The sequence below is a fragment of the Panthera uncia genome, chromosome A2, assembly GCF_023721935.1.
Source record: "Panthera uncia isolate 11264 chromosome A2, Puncia_PCG_1.0, whole genome shotgun sequence".
NCBI lineage: Eukaryota > Metazoa > Chordata > Mammalia > Carnivora > Felidae > Panthera > Panthera uncia.
In genome coordinates this window covers 54,504,166-54,526,120 of record NC_064816.1, presented here as the reverse complement: position 1 = coordinate 54,526,120, position 21,955 = coordinate 54,504,166, and the positions used below count along the sequence as shown (strand labels likewise).

Sequence of the window (21,955 nt, the reverse complement as noted above, 5' to 3'; positions counted from 1 at the left end):
TTCTTGTGGTTGACTTCAAGTTTCATAGCATTGTGGTATGAAAATATGCATGGTCAGGATGCCTGGGTGGCTCAGTCGGTTGAGTGTCTGACTTAGGCTCAGGTCATGATCTCACGGTTCGTGGGTTCGAGCCCCGCGTCGGGCTCTGTGCTGACAGCTCAGAGCCTGGAGCCTGCTTCCGATTCTGTGTCTCTCCCTCTCTCTGCCCCTCCCCCGCTCATGCTCTGTCTCTCTGCCTCTCAAAAATAAAGAAACGTAATAAAAAAATTTTTTTTAAATATGCATGGTATAATCTCAATCTTTTTGTACTTGTTGAGGGCTGATTTGTGACCCAGTATGTAATCTATTCTGGAGAATGTTCCATGTGCATTCTAGAAGAATGTGCATTCTTCTGCTTCAGGATAGAATGTTCTGAATATATCTGTTAAGTCCATCCAGTCCAGTGTGTCATTCAACGCCATTGTTTTCCTGTTGATCTTCTGCTTAGATGATCTGTCCATTGATGTAAGTGGGGTGTTAAAGTCCCCTACTATTGTATTATTGTATTATCATCAGTGAGTTTCTTTATGTTTGTTGTTAATTGATTTATATATTTGGGTGCTTTCAGGTTGGGGGTACAAATATTTATAATGGTTAGATCTTGATGGGTAGACCCCTTAATTATGATATAATGCTCTTCTTTATCTCTTGTTACAGTCTTTGGTTTAAAATCTAGTTTAGGGGTGTCTGGATTGCTCAGTCGGTTAAGTTCCCAACTCTTAGTTTTGGCTCAGGTCATGATCTCACGGTTCATGAATTTGAGCCCCACTTTCAGCTCTGTGCTGACAATGCGGAGCATACTTGGGATTAATTCTCTCTCTCTATCTCTCCCCCTTTCTCTCTCTCTGCTCCTCCTTCACTCTCTCGCTCTCAAAATAAATAAACTAGGTTTTTTTCCCCCATTTTTTAAAAGTTTATCTGATATAAGTATATGGTTACTCTGGCTTTCTTTTGGTGTCCATTCGCATGATAGATGGTTTTTCATCCCTTCACTTTCAATCTGCAGGTATCTTTAGGTCTAAAATGAGTATCTTGTAGGTAGCATATAGATGGATCTTGTGTTTTTATCCATTCTGATACCCTATGTGTTTTGATTGGAGCATTTACATTCAGAGGGATTATTGAAAGATATGAGTTTAGTGCCATTGTGTTATCTGTAAACTTGGTGTTTCTGGTGATGTTCTCTGTTTCTTTCTTTCTAGTCTTTGTTGCTTTTGGTCTTTTTCACCCCACTCAGAGTCCCCCTTAATATTTTTTGCAAGGCTAGTTTAATGGTCACAAACTCCTTAGTTTTTGTTTGGGGAAATCTATCTCTCCTATTGTGAATGACTGCCTTGCTAGGTAAAGTATTCTTGGCTGCATATTTTCCCCATTTAGCATGTTGAATATATCCTGTCATTCCCTTCTGGTGTACCAAGTTTCTGTGGACAGATCTGCTGAGAACCTGATCTGTCTTCCCTTATACATTAAGGACTTTTTTCCCCTTGCTGCCCTCAGGATTCTTTCCTTGTCTGTGTATTTTGTGAATTTTACTATGATATGCCTTGGTGATGGCCAGCCTTTGTTGAATTTAATGGGAGTTCTCTGTACTTCTTGGATTTTGATGTTTGCATTCTTCCCCAGATTAGGGAAGTTTTCAGCTATAGTTTGTTCAAATAAATCTTCTGTCCCTTTTTCTCTCCATCTTCTGGGATTTCTATGATATGAGTGTTATTCTGTTTTAATAAGTCACTGAATTCCCTAAGTCTACCTTCTGATCCATTACCACTTTTTTTCAGCTTCATTGTGTTTCATAATTTTGTTGTCTGTATCACTAATTTGTTCCTCTGCTTCATCCATCCACACTGGCATGGCATACACTCAGATTTGCATCTCGGTTATAGCATTTTAAATTTTGGTCTGACTAGATTTTAGCTGTTTTATCTCTGCAATAAGGGATTCTCTAGTGTCGTTGTTGTTGTTGTTTTTTTTTCAAGCCCAGCTAGAATCCTTATAATTGTTTTACATTCTGATTCAGACATTTAACTTATATCTGTATTGATTAAATCCCTGACCATCATTTATTCCTTCTTTCTTTTGGGATTAATTCTTCCATCTTGTCATTTTGGAGGAAAAATTAAATTAAATTTAATTTAAATTAAAAAAATTTTTAAATAAAATAAAGAAAGCTAGATTCTAGGTATGCTTTGGTCTGCTTGTTAAGAGAAGCTTGATAGAAAAAAAAGACAAAAATTAAAAAATAAGTAAGTAAACAAAACTTGCTCTTTCTGTATTCAAGAAAAACAAAGCAAAACAAAAACAGAATCAGCCAACCAATCAACCAACCAAAAACCTGAAGGAAGCTAGATCCTGTTTCCCCTAGAACTGAAGCTTTGCAGCACTCTATGATCAGTAGACTTGGTGTGGGCAAGGGGTTTGTGCTGGTCTTCGGGGGAGGGGACTGCTGTTCTGATTCTCAGGTGGACTTGTCCTATTGGAGATGTGCCTGGAGGGAGCAGTGGGCATGGCTTGGTGTAATGGCTCCGTTCTCCACTTGGTGGTGCTGTTTAGCTCACTGAAGTCAGTCAGTGCTGGTGGGCTAGGGGTGAAAATGACTTCAGCCCTCTCTCTAGTCTCTGGAGTGGAAGGTCCATACCCTCACAGACACGCGATCAGTCACCCTTCCTGTATCTCCAGCTTTTGTTAGATCCCCACCTTCACCCTGTCTGTGTCCAAGCTGCCTGCCTGCCAGGTGCTGCTGCCCTTCTGTGTCTTATCTCTCAGGTATGGCTGTGTTTCAAAACCCCACACTTCAGAGATCCCCACACTTCAGACCAGCACTAATCCTCTGGGGGAGGATCTCTCTGTGCTGTGGCTGGTGCCAGCTTGTCCCAGAAAACATTTGTGTGATTGTGCAGCAGTAGTGGCTCAGTATTTATGGTAAATTGCAACACACAGCTGGTGCCAGGGTTTGCTGCCCTCAGCTGGTGTCTTTATTCCTATACTGGTGAACGGGGCAGCTCTATGGTGCCCACTGGGTCTTTTAACCATGGAGAGACCATATCACCTCTACCAAATGCACTCCAAGCTGGGGAACTGCTTTTCCCCATGTGACCCAGGGGATCTTTAGAAGTGCTGCCTGCTCCTAAGGCTCCACCCCAGTTCCTTGCTGTAGCATCACCAGGGGCTGAAGTCCGAAATTTCAGACTCTGCGTGCTCTGCTGTTTATAAGAACTGGTGATATTGTTGGGCACCTGGGTTGCATCAGTTGGTTGAACATCCAACTCTTGATTTTGGCTCAGGTCTTGAGCTCACAATTTATGAGATCAAGTACCAAGTAGGGCTCCATGCTGACAGCACAGAGCGTGCTTGGGATTCTCTCTCCATCTCTGTCTGCCCCTCCCTTGCTCACGTGTGCACTTTCTTTCTATGAAAATAAATAAACAAACTGAAAAAAATACTGGCAGTACTGAAATCCTCTCCTTTTTTCCTGTCAATGGTTTTGGGGAGCAGTTTTCTTGTGCAATCCCCCATGCACATTTTCACTCTTTTTTTTACCCATCGTTTCTCTCTGTCTCTCTCTAGCTACTCTCTCCGCATTGAGGGCTCCCTTCCCACCACAGCACCTGGGGCTCTTTTCTACTACAAATCAAGTCTGCACTTCCTACCTTCCACGGGTCATTTTTTCTGTTTGTAAATGTGCAGCTTTGTTCTCTAAGACTTTCCATCAATTTCTTGGGTGTTCAGAATGATTTGATATTTATCTAGCTGTTTGGGGTGTGGGGAGGCAAGCTTAGGGTTGCCCTACTCCTCTGCCATCTTAACCCTCCCCCCCCATTCCAGCCATTATTTCTTTAAATACATTTTAGCACTACCCTTGTTCTTCTCTCCTTCTAGGACTCCAATGACACGAAGGTTAGTTCTTTTGTTATAGTCCCCACAGGTCCCTGAAGTTTTAGCTCATTTGTTTTTAGCTTATTTTTCCTCTATGTTCTTCAGATTGGATAATGTATATAGTTTTATCTTCAAGTTCACCAGATCTTTTCTCTGTCCTTTCCATTCTGTTATTGAGCCTATCCATTGAGTTTTAAAATATTAGTTATTGTATTTTTCAATTCTAAAATTTCCATTTGGGTGGTGCCTGGGTGGCTCAGTCAATTAAGCCTCCAACTCTGGATCTCAGCACAGGTCTTGGTTTCAGGGTCATGAGTTCAAGCCTCACATTGGGCTCCATGCTGGGTGTGAGGCCTACTTAAAAAAATAAAAATTTTCATTTGGTTCTTCTTTATTTCTTTGCTGAGACTTAAAAAAAAATTTTTTTTTTCCATTTGATTCAGTAATGTTCATACTTGCTTTAAAATTCTTGTCCGGTAATTCCAAGAGGTGTCATTTGGTGTTAGCATCTGTTGATTGTTATTTGTCATTTAAGAAGTGGTGAGAGTGGGCATCCTTGTCTTGGTCCTGACCTTACGGAAAAGGCTCTCAGTTTTTCACCATTGGCAATGATATTAGCTGTTGGTTTTTCATAGAAGGCCTTTATTATGTTGAGGTATTTCCCCTCTAAACCTACTTTGTTGAGGTTTTTTTTTATCATGAATAAATGTCATACTTCATTAAATGATTTTTCTGCCTCTGTAGAAATGATCATATGGTTCTTATCATTTCTCTTATTGATGTGATGCATCATGTTGATTGATTTGCAAATATTGAACTACCCTTACAAATCAGAAATAAATTCCACTTGATCATGGTGAAAAAAATTTTTAAATGTATTGTTGGATTTGGTTTGCTATTATTTTGTTGAGGATTTTTGCATCTGTGTTCACCAATGAGAGTGGCCTATAGTTCTTTTTTTGTGATGTCTTTATCTGATTTGGGTATCAGAGTAATGCTGGCCTGATGGAATGAATTTGGAAGTTTTCCTTTCTTTTCTATTCTTGGAAATAGTTTTGAGAATAATAGGTATTAACTCTTCTTTATTTTTTTTTTCAATATAAGAAATTTATTGTCAAATTGGTTTCCATACAACACCCAGTGCTCATCCCAAAAGGTGCCCTCCTCAATACCCATCACCCACCCTTGGCTCCCTCCCACCCGCCATCAGCCCTCAGCTTGTTCTCAGTTTTTATTTATTATTAATTAATTAATTAATTAATTTACTGAAAAGTCCACATTGTGTTCTCAGTTTTTAAGAGTCTCTTATGCTTTGGCTCTCTCCCACTCTAACCTCTCTCTTTTTTTTTTTTCTTCCCCTCCCCCATGGGTTCCTGTTAAGTTTCTCAGGATCCACATAAGAGTGAAAATATGATATCTGTCTTTCTCTGTATGGCTTATTTCAGTTAGCATCACACTCTCCAGTTCCATCCACGTTGCTACAAAGGGACATATTTCATTCTTTCTCATTGCCACGTAGTATTCCATTGTGTATATAAACCACAATTTCTTTATCCATTCATCAGTTGATGGACATTTAGGCTCTTTCCACATTTTGGCTATTGTTGAGAGTGCTGCTATAAACAAGTGCCCCTATGCATCAGCACTCCTGTATCCCTTGGGTAAATTCCTAGCAGTGCTATTGCTGGGTCATAGGGTAGGTCTATTTTTAATTTTCTGAGGAACCTCCTCACTGTTTTCCAGAGTGGCTGCACCAATTTGTATTCCCACCAACAGTGCAAGAGGGTTCCCGTTTCTCCACATCCTCTCCAGTATCTGTAGTCTTCTGATTTGTTCATTTTGGCCACTCTGACTGGTGTGAGGTGATATCTGAGTGTGGTTTTGATTTGTATTTCCCTGATGAGGAGCGACGTTGAGCATCTTTTCATGTGCCTGTTGGCCATCCAGATGTCTTCTTTAGAGAAGTGTCTATTCATGTTTTCTGCCCATTTCTTCACTGGGTTATTTGTTTTTCGGGTGTGGAGTATTAACTTTTCTTTAAATGTTTGATAGAATTCACCTGTGAAGCAAATGGTCCTGGATTTTTCGTTTGTTGGGAGTTTTGTGACTACCAATTCAATTTCTTTGCTGGTAATCAATCTGTTCAAATTCTATTTCTTCCTGATTCAGTTTTGGTAGGTTATATGTTTCTAGGAATTTATCCATTTCTTCTAGGTTGTCCGATTTGTGGGCGTGTAGTTTTTTATAATATTCTCTTATAATTGTTTGTATTTCTATGGTGTTTGTTGTTATCCCTGCTCTCTTTTTTAATTTGATTTTTTATTTTTATCTCTCTTCTCTTTTATATGTTTTTATTTTCTTGGCTCCTTTCCACTTTTTTGTTGTTGTTGATAAGTCTGGCTAGAAGCTTATCAATTTTATTTATTATTTTTGAAGAACCGGCTCCTTGTTTCATTGATCTGTTCTATTTGTTTGTTTTAGTTTCTATATCATTTTTCTTTTCTAATCTTTGTTGTTTCCTTCCTTCTGCTGGTTTTAGGTTTTGTTATTCTTTTTCTAGCTCCTTTAGGTGTAAGGTTAAGTTGTTTATTTGAGATTTTTTTTGTTTCTTGAGATAGGTCTGTATTGCTATAAACATCTTTCCTAGAACCACCTTTGCTGTGTCCCAAAGATTTTGAGCTTTGTGTTTTCATTTTCATTTGTTTCCATGTATTTTTAAAAAATTTCTTATTTTATTTCCTGGTGGCCCATTCATTGTTTACTAGCATGTTATTTAACCTCCATGTATTTGTGATCTTTCCAGGTTTTTTTCTTGTGATTGACTTCTAGTTTCATAGTGTCGTGATCAGAAAGGTGCATGTTATGACTTCAATATTCTTGAGGTTTGTCTCGTGGCCTAATATGTAATCTATTCTGGAGAAGGTTTTTTTTTTTTAATTTTTTAAATATTTACTTATTTTTGAGAGAGAGAGCACATACAGGGGAGGGGCAGAGAGAGATGGGGGCAGAGGATCCAAAGTGGGCTCTGCACTGACAGCAGTGAGCCCAGTGTGGAGTTCAGACTCACAAATTATGAGGTCGTGACCCGAGCCGAAGTCGGACACTTAACTGACTGAGCCACCCAGGCGCCCCACACCCTGTCTTTTGATTGGAGCATTTAGTCCATTTACATTCAGAGTAATTATTGATAGTTATGTATTTGTTGCCTTTTTATTACTTGTTTTGTGGTTGTTTCTGAAGATTTTCCCTGATCCTTTCTTCTCTTTCTCTCTTTCATGGTTTGATGGTTTTCTTTAGTGATATATTTGGATTTCTTTTTTTTTTATTCTTTGCATATTTATTAGTGTCTTTTTATTTGTGGTTACTATTATGTTTGTATATAACATCTTCTGCATATAGCGGTCTATGTTAAATTGATGGTTGCATATGTTTGAACCCATTCTTTACTCCTCTTCCCTCCCATGTTTTAGTGTCATATGGTGTCATATTTTACATCCTTTTACTTTATGAGTCCCTTGACTCATATTCAAAGAAATACTTATTTTTAATGCTTTTGTAGTTTTTATTTTTCATACTCTCACCTGTATTCTTTCCATTAGACTCAAAGAGTTCCCATTAAGGGGCGCCTGGGTGGCTCAGTTGGTTAAGCGTCTGACTTCGGTTCAGGTCATGATCTCATGGTTCATGGGTTCGAGCCCTGCGTCGGGCTCTATGCTGACATCTCAGAGCCTGGTGCCTGCTTTGAATTCTATGTCTGTGTGTCCCTCTTTCTCTGCCCTCCCCCACTTGCACTCTGTCTCTCTTTCTCTCTCTCAAAAACAAATAAACATTAAAAAAATAAAGAAAAAATGTTTCCTGTTAATATTTCTTGCAGGGCTGGTTTAGTGGTCATGAACTCCTTTAGTTTTTGTTTGTCTGAGAAACTCTTTATCTGTCCTATTCTGAATGATAGACTAGCTGGATAGAGTATTCTTGGCTGCAGATTTTTCCCTTTCAGCACTTTGAAGATACCATGCCACTCCCTTTTGACCTGTAAAGTTTCTGCTGAAAAGTTTGCTGGTAGCCTTATAAGCTATTTTTAATTTAATTTAATTAAAAAAAATTACATCCAAGTTAGTTAGCATATAGTGCGACAATGATCTCAGGGGAAGATTCCTTAGTGCCCCTTACCCACTTAGCCCATCCCCCCCACCCCCTCCCACACCCCCTCCAGTAACCCTCTATCTGTTCTCCACATTTGAGAGTCTCTTGTGTTTTGTACCCCTCCCTGTTTTTATATTATTTTCGCTTCCCTTCCCTTGTGTTCATCTGTTCTGTCTTAAAGTCCTCCTATGAGTGAAGTCATATGATATTTGTCTTTCTCTGACTAATTTTGCTTAGCGTAATGCCCTCTAGTTCCATCCACATAGTTGTAAATGGCAAGATTTCATTCTTTTTGATTGCTGAGTGATACTCCATTGTATCTATATACCACATCTTCTTTATCCATTCATCCATTGATGGACACTTGGGCTCTTTCCATACTTTGGCTATTGTCGATAGTGCTGCTATAAACATGGGGCGCATGTGGCCCTTCGAAACAGCATAACTGTATCCCGTGGATAAATGCCTAGTAGTGAAATTGTTGGGTCGTAGGGTAGTTCTATTTTAAATTTTTTGAGGATTCTCCATACTGTTTTCCAGAGTGGCTGCCCCAGTTTGCATTCCCACCAGCAGTGCAAAAGAGATCCTGTCTCTCTGCATCCTCGCCAACATCTGTTGTTGTCTGAGTTGTTAATGTTAGCCATTCTGGCAGGTGTGAGGTGGTATCTCATTGTGGTTTTGATTTGTGTTTGCTTGATGATGAGTGATGTTGAGCATTTTTCATGTGTTGGTTGGCCATCTGGATGTCTTCTTTGGAGAAGTGTCTATTCCTGTCTTTTGCCCATTTCTTCACTGGCTTGTTTTTTGGGTGTTGAGTTGGATAAGGTCTTTATAGATTTTGGATACTAACCCTTTCTCTGCCATGTTGTTTACAAATATCTTCTCCCATTCTGTCACTTGCCTTTTAGTTTTGCTGATTGTTTCTTTGCTGTGCAGAAGCTTTTTATTTTACTGAGGTCCCAGTAGTTCATTTTTGCTTTTGTTTCCCTTGCGTCTGGAGACGTGTTAAGAAGTTGCTGCAGCTAGGGGCGCCTGGGTGGCTCAGTTGGTTGGGCATCTGACTTCGGTTCAGGTCATGATCTCACACTCCATGAGTTCGAGCCCCGCGTTGGGCTCTGTGCTGACAGCTCAGAGCCTGGAGCCTGCTTTGGATTCTGTGTGTGTGTCTCTCTCTGCCCCTCCCCTGCTCATGCTCTGTCTCTCTCTGTCTCAAAAATAAATAAAAAACATTAAAAGAAATATTTAAAAAGAAATTGCTGCAGCTAAGATCAAAGAAGTTTTTGCCCGCTTTCTCCTTGAGGATTTTGATGGCTTCCTGCCTTACATTTAGGTCTTTCATCCAAATTGAGTTTATTTTTGTGTATGGTGTAAGAAAGTGGTCCAGGTTCATTTTTCTGCATGTCACTGTGTCCAGTTTTCCCAGCACCACTTGCTGAAGAGACTGTCTTGATTCCATTGGATATTCTCTCCTGCTTTGTCAAAGATTATTTGGCCATACATTTGTGGGTCCATTTCTGTGTTCTCTATTCTGTTCCATTGATCTGAGTGTCTGTTCTGTGCCAGTACCATACTGTCTTGATGGTTACAGCTTTGTAATACAGCTTGAAGTCCGGGATTGAGATGCCTCCTGCTTTGGTTTTCTTTTTCAAGATTGCTTTGGCTATTTGGCATCTTTTCTGATTCCATACAAATTTTAAGATTGTTTGTTCCAGCTCTGTGAAGAATGCTGGTGTTATTTTGGTAGGGATTGCATCAAATATGTAGATTGCTTTGGGTAGTATTGGCATTTTAACAATATTTGTTCTTCCTATCCAGGAGCATGGAATCTTTTTCCATTTTTTTGTGTCTTCTTCATTTTCTTTCATAAGCTTTCTATAGTTTTCAGTGTATAGATTTTTCACCTCTTTGGTTAGATTTATTCTTAGGTATTTTATGGTTTTTGGTGCATGGGCTCTTCTTTTTTAATGTTTGTTAATTTTCAAAGGAAGAAAGACAGAGCATGAGTGGGGCAGCGGCAGAGAGAGAGAGAGAGAGAGAGAGACAGAATCTGAAATGGGCTCCAGGCTCTGAGCTGTCAGTGCAGAGGCTCAAACTCACAAACTGCGAGATCATGACCTGAGCTGAAGTTGGTCAGTTAACCGCCAGAGCCACCCAGGCCCCCCTTCAAATAAACTTTCTGATCTCTTTTCTCTCTCTTCTTTTGGGATCCTTATATTTTATTAAAAATTTTGTTTGTTTGTTTTTGAGAGAGCACGTGTTGGGGAGGGGCAGAGAGAGAGAGAGAGGGAGAAAGAGAATCTTAAGCAGGCTCCATGCCCAGCACCGAGACTGACATGGGGCTCTATCTCATGACAGTGAGATCATGACTTGAGCCAAAATCAAGAGTCAGATGCTTAATTGACTGAGCACCCAGGCGCCCCCTTCTGAGATCCCTATAATATGAAAGTTATTATGCTTGATGGAGTTACTGAGTTTCCTAACACTATTCTCAGTTTGCATAATTTTTGTTGTCTCATTTGCTCATCTTGGTTACTTTACTGTCTTCCAGGTTATTAAATCATTCCTCTGCTTCATCTAGCTTCCTATTTATTCCATCAAATATATTTTAAATGTCACTTATTTTGTTCTTCATCTCTGATTGATTCTTTTTTTATCTCTTTGTTAAGGATCTCACTGAAGTCCTCCACTATTTTCTCCAGTGAGCATCTTTACGATCATTACTTTAAATTCTCTATCAGGCATATTACTTCTATCCATTTGCTTATGTCTCTTGCTATGGTTTGGTCCTGTTCTTTCATTTGGGATATCTTTCTCTGTCTCCTCATTTTGTCTAACTCTCTGTGACTGTTTCTCTGTGTTAGGAAAGTCAGCTACTTCTCCTGCTCTTGAAGGTAATGGTCTTAAGAAGAAAAAGTCCTATAGTGGCTCTGCAGTGTCCCCTGTTCCCTGGGACCTGGCGCTTCAGGGAGTTCCTCCTATGTGTGTTGTTTATATCCTGCTGTTGAGTCCTGGCACCCTCCCTTTTTTTCAGTCCAGTTGCCTGCAGAGGCTGTCTTTGCCTGTTGTGGGCAGTGTTTGGCTCCCAGCAGGGGTGGGGTGCATTTTAATAAGGTGTGCACTGGTCTGCTTGTGAAATGAGACCTGCCAGCACAGCTGCTCCTGCTAGAACTAAGGTCCCATAAAATATGCAGGTTGGGAGATGAGGTGTTGGTGCAGTTTGTGCCCGTTTTCTGGGAGAGGGACCCTGCAGTGTGGGGACTGAGACAAGCATGACTGGGAAGGGTAGGTCTACCAAAGTTTGTGGAGTGGGGGAGACCTTGGTGTAAGCCAGTTAGGTAGTGAGTGTCAGTGATGCACTGGTTCCCGCAGGTGGCCGTATGTTTTTGCTGGGGGTAGGGGAGGGAAATGGCATCTGCCAGCTCCTTTGTTCCTGGAGAGGTTTCCCTGTTATCCCTGCCTCTCTGGGCCATGATTTTGATGAGTGAATCACTCTCCCTCTTCTCTACCCCCACCACCCCTGGCATTTTTCAAACTGCTGCTTCTAGGCTGTGTCTGCCTGGGTTGTTTGTCATGCTGTCTCTTTAAGGGTGAGAACTCTACTTTCTAATGTCTTCTGGGCTCTCCCAGGGCTGAACCTACTGATTTCTAAAATCTAGGCTTTAAGTCTCACTCACAAAACTCAGCCCCTCTTTCTTTCAATACCACATGTTATGCGGATTCGTCTTCCCTTTGTGGGCTCCCTGGTGTGAAAGTCTATTTTTTGGCCTTCTCTGCAACATTGGCTCCTTCCCTACCACATACGGACACAGTTCGTCTCTTTCCCAAACCATGTCTTTTCCCTTCCCACCTTCTTTGATGTGACCTCTTCTCTACCTTTAGTTGTGGAGTTGTTCTGTTAGTCTTCAGATCATTTTCTGGGTTATTTACACTGATGTGAGCGTTATCTCGTTGTTTCTGTGGGAAGAGGTGTGTGCTTAGGGTCCTCCTACTCTGCCATCTTCCCAGCCTCCTCAGATATCTTTTATACAAGTTTCTTCTCTTCTCCTAGAGCTCTGATGATACAAATGTGAGACCTTTTCATATTGTCCCACAGGTCCTTGAGGCTCAGTTTACTTTTAATTTTCAGTCTTTCTTTCTCTATGTGTTCAGGTTGCATACTTTCTATTGATCTATCCTCAAGGTCACATACTTGTTCCTCTGCCATCTCCATTTTGTTCTTTGGGCCATCCAGCAAATATTTAATTTCAGTTATATTTTTTAGTTCTAAAATTTCCCTTTGGTTCTTTGTTATTGTTTCTATTTGCTGAGACTGGTTACCTTCCATTTGTTTCAAAAATGTTTGCAGTTACTTGTTGGAGAATGATTATAATTGTGGTCTTAAAGTTTTCATCTGATAACTCCAGTATTCATGTCATCTCAGAGCTGGCATTTGTTGGTTGTCTCTCCCCCTGATAATTGGTCAACATTCCTAGTTCTTTGTATGTCCAGTAATTTTGGATTATATCTTAGACATTTTAAATACTATGTTATGAGCCCCTGAGTCTTTTTAAATCCTATGGAGAATGTTGATTTCTTTGTTTTATTAGACAATAACCACAGTTAGGGTGAAGGTGTAATTTCCAGTTTACCTTCTGTAGCTGTGGTTTTAAGGCCAATTCAGTATTCAAAGATTTTGTAGTGATATTTAAGCCTGTGCTGCATGTGCACTACTCAGGGGCTAGTCTGAGACCTGTGCAGTGGTCTCTCTATAGTTCAGTTCTCAGAACCCCTGGTATGCTGCTTAAGGCCAGATCCACACATGCATAGTTCAGGTATAAGCCCAAGTTTACACATAGCTTTATGGAATCCTTTTCTTGATTTTCCTCCTATCTACACTCTCCAGTTCCTAAGGAATCCTCTTCCTGGTCTGCTGGCTTGAAAGGTGTATCTTTAGTGTTTCCACTCTAACATGCCTTTCCTGGGACTTGGACTGCTTCTGAGAATAGGTGGTGGGAAGACATGTAGAGTAAAAACAATAGCGAGGGTGTGCCACACACTTCGTATCACAGTTACTTTGGTCAAAGAGGATTTCCCTCTTTCGGATTTTTAGGTGCCTTTGGGGTGGTTGGCTGGGTCAGTTGGTAGAGCATGCGACTCTTGATCTCAGGGTTGTAAGTTTGAGCTCCACGTTGGGTGTATTTATTACTTAAAACCTTCAAAAAAACAAACAAAAGATTTTTCAGTGCCTGCCCAGTTGCTGCCACTGCCATCAGATTGCAGTGTTGGAACTTGAACTTGAATGAGGGCAGAGCCAGGAGAGAAAAACAACAGGAGATCCTCCCCAACCTCTACTCTTTGTATCCTGTAGTGGCGGGGGAGGGGGGGGGAGTCCCTCCTCCCATTCTTTAGAACAGAAAGAAAGGGCTTCTCTTAGAGCTCTGACAGTCAATGCCTGGTGCACAATTCTGGGATTCAGGCTTCCTTTTGAATCCAGTCTGTGACATACAGGAGGAAGATAAAATCCAGGAAACTCACAGCTAGATTGGTTGTACTTTGAGTTTGTTCTCTTTCTGCAATCTGCCCATTACCTTTTACTTTCCAGAGACCTCTGACAGCAGCTCCATGCATTCTGTCTACAGTTTTTGGTTGCATTCACTGGGAGATACATGGCGGATGTGCTTACTCCATTTAACCAAATTTTAAAGTTCATCTTGACCAGTTTTAATTTTTCTTTTTTATTATTGTTTTATAGATGTTCTTTTTATAGTCTGCATACAAGTCCTTTATCAGATGTTTAGGTATTGCCCATATTTTATGCCAGTTGAGGACTCGGCTTTATTTGACAAAGTCAATTTTATTAGCTCTGGCTGTTATAACTAGTGCTTTTTTGTGTCCTGTCAAAGAGATCTTATCCTTTGTTCATGAAGATTCTCTCCTATGTCTTCTTCTAGAAGATGTAAGATTTCAGCTTTTGTATTTAGGTCTATGATTCATCTAGAATTAATTGCATTTTTCTGACCATGAAAACTGTGTATTTCTCTATTTAGATTTTCTTTAATTTCTTTCTGCAATAGTTTGTAGTTTTCAGTGTGTACAGGTCTTACACATCTTTTATTGCATTTCTTTCTAGGCATTTTATGTTTTTATGGTATTCTAGGTGATATCTTTATTCATCACCAGTAAATTGAAATACAATAGATTTGACCTTGATATTCCTTTTTATACACATAACCAAATATATTTAGTTTATATGTATCTGATCGTTCTAATATCTTATGCCTTTGTGCAACCAATTTTGCTAGTAGTACCTTTTACCTTAGTTATTTTGTGATTTTTTACTATGAGCTCACATTTAATTGGACTTTATCTGTGGGGGTTCTTTGAGGCCAAGGTTGAATGTGGATTTCTCTAGGTTTCTTGATTGCTTCTCCCAGGTACCTGGGAGCATACCAGCCCAGGATTATTTAAAAGTAATTTTCAGTTTCTGTGTAAAATAAGTAGTACACTTGGAGTATGAATTCAGATCATAAACTTGCATAAGGGATAACTTTTGATAATAAAATCTTAGCCCCAAGGTTAAAAGTTGCAAGATTCCCTGTTTTCTGTCCCTCCTTTCCATCTCATTCTCCATGCCCTCTTAAGCCCCAAACCTCTGAGCCTTTCCTCACCTTGTATCTTTCTCCTTGAATACCTAGTGATATGCTGAAGGTGAGCCCATGCCAGCCCTCCAGATGGATGTCTGGGAAATATGGATTACCTTTTCTAAAAACCACTTACCTCCGCCTTTTCTGCACCTAGCCCTGGGCTTGGAAGTAAAAATACAGGTGTGCAAAATGCACGTGGACTGTCATCATGACACTCAGTTTGGGAGGAGGAAATAGTGACTTAATACTTATTAAGCCCTTGTCTTGTGTCAGCCACCATCTTTCACATATATCACCTAATCCCAGGGATTACCTGGCAGAGCAGGCTTTTCATCAGTATTTGTGGATGAGGAAATCCAGGCCACAGGGGCTGCAGGTGACAAATGCGACATTAGGATTTGAGCCCGTGTGGGATTCTTCCTTTAAAGAGGAGGCAGGGTGACTGCCACTGCATCCTGGTGATCTGTCGTCACCTCGCTCTCTCCTAGAGGCTGTGCACCCCCGTGTACTGCAAGTACAAGTTCTTTAAGACTCCAGTTCACAAGACGGAGGGGAAGCCCCATGGAGTGCACATCTACTTCCAGGACATCAATGTCATCTTTCTTGGGCCAATGCAGCCCAGTGACCTGAGGGAATACCTGGAGGGGCCCCCCATGATTGTGGAGGTTCACGACAGGGACCGCAAGTTAGAAGAGTATTCCTGGAAGCCCACCCTGTTTGGGGATGACCCCTTGGATTCACACCTCAACCTCCAGGCCCTCATCTCTCCGGAAGAGACAGAGAACAACCCTTTTGAATCCCAAAACAAGATATGGGACCCTTATGGGGTTGCCAAGGTCAGTTTTGCCGACCTTCTCCTTGGCCACAAGTACTTGAACTTGGTTGTCCCCATCCACAGGTGTGAGCCCAAGCCCACACATCATGGCCGAGATGGCAGGAGCAGGAAGGTTGTGGGGTTTCGGGTCCCCACAGATGGCTTTCAGCACAGCTCAGTGCCCATGGGCAACTACCTCGAAGCCAACTCCCAGCTCAAGCTGCGGGTGGACATTGCAGTGCCACTGCGGGCCAGCGCCGAAGCCCCTGACCCTGAACTTACAGGCACCCTGTTTGGCCGCATCATTTTCGTGTTTGACTCCAGAAAGATCTCCCTCCTCTCCAGCCTGCTGCAGGACATCTCCATGATCAATGCCAAGGCCCTTGATCTGGACGCCTACTCTGCTGGGAACATCCAGCAGATTCTGTCTGCCTTTAAGATGCACATGAGGATCCAGGAAAGGCAGGACCTGGATGTGCTCACTGGCTTCCACCTGCTGGATGGGAAGATCCATCTTCTCATTCTGGAAGGTTTGGCTGACCAAGGCTTGAAGCGGCTGTGGGACAGCCATCAAAGCCGGTGAGTGCGTGGTTTTGTGTTTCATGTAAAAGTCATCATGTCTGGATGCTGAGTGAGTGGGGAAATCTTTTGAAGCCAGGATCAGGTTCAGTATGTTCATCTGTGAGAAGGATATGCTGATTCAGCTCCTCTTGGGGTTTATTGTAAAGCACTTTACAGGGCTCTGTACTTGGCCTTGATCACAGAAGCAGTTGCTTGCCTTTGGATGAAGAAAAGACTTTAGGGGCATCTAGAAGAGAGGATGGTTGAGGAAAATGGGTCTGCCTTCACACTTCTGAGGGGCCTACTTGGCTAACAGGGAGAAGAATGTTCTATATGGCCATAAGATGGACACTACAGGGAAATAGATTTCAACTCACCCCAAGGAAGACCTTTCTGATTATTTTGGGGCTGGGAAAACTGCCTCAGGTGCAGAGGGTTTCCCTTCCCTGATGGCCTCCAGGAGCACCTGATGACTGCTCAGTGGGGATATTGGAGAGGCAATTCAAGTGTCTGATTTGGGGCTAGAGCAGGTGGCCCCTTATGGTCCTTCCATTCTTTAGTTTTGGTTTCCTGACAATTCTCTTTTCCTTTCATTATTTGCATGTATCCTAGTTCGGGTTAAAAGGACCTCCCTGTTTTAGTCTGGGAACACCCTCTCTCTGTCTTTGGAGTTCAGATGCCCCAGGACCCAGATGATGACAATAGCAGGTAGTCCTGAGGTTGAGTGTATCCACCCAGGAGGGAAGAGCGGCCCTGCGGGGACCTGTCTTAATGTGCTAGTGGGCCAAGAGGCACTGTGGAGAAGCTGGCAATATGTCTAGTTACCTGCCCAAGAGAACTGAAAACATAGGTCCACGCAAAAACTTGTACAGGAATGTTCACAGCATCATTATTTATAATAGTCACAAAGCGGAAACAAGCCAAATGTGCTGCAACCAATGAACAAGATGTGATATATCCATACACATGAATAATGTTCAGCCATGAAAAAGGAACGAAGTACTGATCCATGTACTTCAACATGGATGAAGCTTGAAAACATACCAAGTAAAAGAAGCTGGGCATAAAAGGCCACAGGTTGAATGATTCTGTTTATGCGAAATACCTAGAATAGTCAAATCCACAGAGACAGAAGATTAGTGGTTCCCAAGGTCTCAGGGGAGGGATGAGGGAGAAGTGGGGAGTGACCGATAATGGGTACAGTTTCTTTTTGGGGTGATGAAAATTTTCTAGAATTAATGTTTGCGATCGCACAACATTGTTAATATACTCAAAACCATTGAATTGTTACAATTAAAAAGGGCAGACTTACAGTGTGCGGTGAAGAATCTGGCCTTGCCTAAAAGGTCTGGCCTTTGCCCTTCCTTGGCTTCTGGGAGGTGACATATGTCATACCACATATAAGTGCCTTTGTTTAGGATGGGGGCTGACTGCACTAGATCTTAGAATGGGACCAGCCTCACCTGACAATCATAGGATAGAGGCTGACCATGCCAGATAGACCAACAGTGTGAGTTAGGATTGGGGCTTTGGTCTTGCAGTGTTGGTTGGTCTAGAGACTGAGATTGCTATGTGGGCAATCAAGCAGTAAATTGGTCATGTCCCTGTAATGGAGCCCAAATAAGAACTCTACACACTAGGGCTTGGGGGAACTTCTCTCTGCATATTGTCCCATCAGTGTCATAAGGGTGATACATCCTGACTCCATGAGGAAAGAGCAATGGAATCTTGGTGTTTGGAACCATCCTGTACCCTGCCCTGTGTCTCTTCCTCTGGCTGATTTTAATCTGTATCCTTTCCTTGTAATAAGCTGTGTGAGTATAACAGCTTTCAATAAGTTGAATAATCGGTGAGCCTGGGGGTGGTATTAGGAACCCCCTGAACTTCAGTTGGTATCAGAAATCAGGGTAGTTTTGGGGACTATGACCTCAAATTTTGTAGTTTGGCTAAGTTGGGGGGTATGGTATGATCTTGTATCTCAATGAACAGTTTTTTCCCAGTAGGAGAAATGATATAAAGTATGTTCATGGACCCCAGTTAAATTAAACTACAAATAAATTACTAACCAAGAAAAAATTTTACATGCTTGGAAATTAGCAAATACTTCCAAGTAACCCATGAGTCAAAAGAGAAATTGTAATATAATTTAGACATTGTTGAATTGAACACTAATGAAAAGAGTATAATATCTAAATTTGTGGGGTAATGTTAAAGTGTTATTTAGAGGAAACTTTATAGACTTAAATACTTACATTAGAAAAGAAGAAAGGATGAAAATGATTGATAGATGTTGCAGAGATTGAAATAAGCATTGTAAACTATGTCAGTAAACTTAAATATGTACAAGAAATTCCAAATATATAAAAATGTTTTCAGAGGAGATAGTTTAGAGGTTTCTGGATATAAAAGTTAATGTAAAAATCTATTGAATGTCTGAATACTATCTACATACAAAAGTCATTTTTAAAAAAGTTAATACTTTTAAGTATCATAAAAATATGAAATTTGCATGAATAAATTCAACATAAAGGAGTGGAAGACCTCTATCATGAATACTATGGAACTTTTAGACACTTTAAAGAAAACCTAAATAAGCGAAGAGACATACCATGTTCATGGATTTGAACACATAATAATGTAGAGGTGTCAGTTATCCCCAAATTGGATATATAGATTCAATGCAATATCAATTTAAAAATGCCACTTTTTCAAAAGTATGGAACTTGAAAAGCTGATTTATGAATTTACATCAGCCTGCAAAAAATACATTCTTGAATAAGAACAAGATGGGAGAACTTTACTAGATATCGGGACTCATGATAAAACCACAGTGATTAAGATCATGTATTGGTTCAGGGATAGACAAGCAGATGTATGGGATGTAATAGAAAATCCAAAAAGAGACCTACATGTAAGTGGTAACTTGACATATGACATATGCAGATTGAAAAATCAGTGGGAATGAATTTTAAATGCATTAAAAGTGTGAATTTACATAACGCAATATCACTTTACACCCACTAGTCTGGCTAGAATTAAAACGTCAGATTATAGCAAGTGTTGACAAGGATGTGGAGAAATCAGAATTGTTATTCACTGCTGGTAAGAATTAGGTGAATTAGATGGTGTAGTCACTTTGGAAAATAGTCTGGCAGTTCCTCAAAAGAGTTACTATTTGACCTAGCAGCCCCACTCCGAGGTAAATGCCCAAGGTAAATGAGACTATATATCCATGCTAAACAGTATATAACTTTATAACAAGATTATAATAGCCATTGGGGGGCACCTGGGTGGCTTAGTTGGTTAAGCATCTGACTCTTGCTCAGATCATAATCTCATGGTTCATGAGTAAAAACGATTGAAGTATACACATTAAACGAATGAATTGTATGCAGTGTGAATTAAATCTCAATTGAAAAATACCTCTGGAGGGCGCCTGGGTGGCTCAATTGGGTTAAGTGACCAACTTGGTTTCGGCTCAGGCCATGATTTCACAGTTTGTGAGTTCAAACCCCGTGTTGGGCTTTGCGCAGACAGTGTAGAGCCTGCTTGGGATTCTCTCTGCCCTTCCTCTGCTCATGTTCTCTCTCTTTCTCAAAATAAATAAACGTTATAAATAAAAAAGAAAAGTACCTCTAGTGGGCAAAAAAAAAACTGAGGAAAGGAGAAAATGTTTTCAAAAAATGGTGTTGGGATAATTGTTTATCCAGAAGAAAAAAGGAAAATAATTTCCTACATCGAACCATTCACACATATCAATTCCAGCTGGATTAAAAATCTGTGTACATTTTCAACTTTCTGAAACATTTTTTAATGGTTATTTTTGAGAAAGAGAGAGTGCACGAGTAGGGGAGCGGCAGAGAGACAGAGGGAGACACAGAATCTGAAATGGGCTCCAGGCTCCGAGCCGTCAGTACAGAGCTTGACGTGGAGCTCGAACTCACAAACCACGAGATGGTGACCTGAGCCAAAGTCGGACGCTCAACCGACTGAGCCACCCAGGCGCCCCTCAACTTTTTATTTTGAGATACTTATAGATTCACAGGAAGTTTAAAGAATGTCGCAGAGATCTCACATACCCTTTCCCCACAGTGGTTACATCTTACCTAAGTACAGTACAATATCTAAACCAGGATGCTGACACCAATACAATGTGTGTGTTGTCTGTGCCAGTTGGTCAAATACAAATTTGTATGACCACTACGCTAATGAAGTTCCACCCTCTTTCTCCGTCCTGTTTTCCACTTCCTTAATTTTTTCGTCTGTGTATAATCTTGCATATTAATGGAATCATACAGTATATGACCTTAGGAGATTGGGTTTTCTCCACGCAGTATAGATTGTGACAGGTCCATGCGAGCTTTTGTGTATGTCAATAGCTCATTCCTCTTTGTTGCTGATTAGTATTTCATGAAATGGATGTACCACAGTTGAACCATCCATTTATTGAGAGACCTTTTGGTTATTCCCAGTTTTTGACTTTTACATACGAAGCTGCCGTGAACAATGACGTACAGGTTTTTACGTGGACATAAGTCTTTTTTTAAAAAAAAAATTTTTTTTTTTAACGTTTATTTATTTTTGAGACAGAGACAGAGCATGAACGGGGGAGGGTCAGAGAGAGAGGGAGACACAGAATCTGAAACAGGCTCCAGGCTCTGAGCTGTCAGCACAGAGCCCGACGCGGGGCTCGAACTCACGGACCGCGAGATCATGACCTGAGCCAAAGTCGGCCGCTTAACCGACTGAGCCACCCAGGCGCCCCAAGTCTTCTTTTCTTTTTAATTGAATTATAATTGACTTACACTATTATATTAGTTCCAGGTGTACAGGACAGTGATTTGATGTTTGTATGCACTGCAAAATGATCACCATGGTAGATCGGATTACCATCTGTAACCGTACAAAGTTATTAAATATTATAGACTCTATTCCCTGTGCTGCACATTACATCCCTGTGACTTATTTATTTTATAACTAGAAGTTTGTACCTCTTAATGTTTATTTATTTTTGAGAGAGAGACAGACAGAGCATGAGCAGAGAAGGGACGGAGAAAGAGAGAGGGAGGTATAGAATCTGAAGTAGGATCTAGGCTCTGAGCCGTCAGCACAGAGCCTGACACGGGGCTCGAACTCACGAGCTGTGTGTGAGATCATGACCTGAGCCGAAGGCGGATGCTCAACCGACTGAGCCACCCAGGCGCCCCTATGCTTGTGTGTTTTTAAACAAGTGAAAAGAAAAGGAAAAGGCTCTTGCCAAAGGGCAAAACCGCGGAGCATTCTGGGGGCCTGCAGAGCGGTGCTGGTAAAACCCTGCCCTGCGGGCTCCTTGCAGAAACACCAAAGCAGAACACGGGAAATGCAAGGTGCTCTACAACTCCACGCTACTGTTTCGCCACCGCCTGTACGCAGACCTGGAGACCGTCCTGTACCAAGTGCACCTCTTCAAGCCGCTGTCGCAGCTCATGAAGCACTCGGTGCTCTACGTCCGCAACACCGTTCCAGAGAAGACCTTCCAGGCCCTGACCAGGTGTGCCGGGCTGCCACGGAGATGAAGGTCCCCTCCCTCGGGGTGGGCGCCAGGGCCTCGTAGGGGGGCCCCTCCAGGGGCAGTTGTTGATACTCTTCATGCCCAAAGGAGTCGAACCAGGAGTGTAGCACGGTTCCGAGGGACACCGAGCTTCTGTCATGCCCCCCCACCGAGGGGGTTTTGGAATCGCACTGGGGAAGGGAGGGCGGTGGACTTGAACACGGGTCACATGAAGCTCTCTGCTGCTCTTGGGGAATAGCCTAGAACAGCGTGAGCAGTGAGGGGGGGGGGGTTAAAACCCCTTTTCCCAGTGAGTGATGAGGACCAGAACCACATCCACCAGGCCTGCAGCAGTTGTCTCTACCAACTGGA

General features: G+C 41.5%; 1 protein-coding gene and 1 non-coding gene across 6 annotated transcripts in view; both read left to right on the top strand.

Annotated features, from left to right (window-relative positions):
• Positions 1 to 21,955, top strand: part of CFAP92 (cilia and flagella associated protein 92 (putative)) — a 71,344-nt gene that overhangs the window by 23,494 nt on the left and 25,895 nt on the right. For 4 of the 5 annotated variants that reach the window (XM_049641083.1, XM_049641084.1, XM_049641085.1 and 1 more), the window contains exons 10-11: positions 15,167 to 16,071; positions 21,389 to 21,583. In XM_049641083.1, the coding sequence (XP_049497040.1) occupies positions 15,167 to 16,071; positions 21,389 to 21,583 (1,100 nt within the window). The remainder of the gene's footprint in view (positions 1 to 15,166; positions 16,072 to 21,388; positions 21,584 to 21,955) is intronic. The other variant, XR_007459929.1, reaches the window with a different exon arrangement.
• TRNAL-UAG (transfer RNA leucine (anticodon UAG)) lies at positions 61 to 145 on the top strand. The gene has a single exon. It is a non-coding gene; the product is annotated as a tRNA-Leu (tRNA).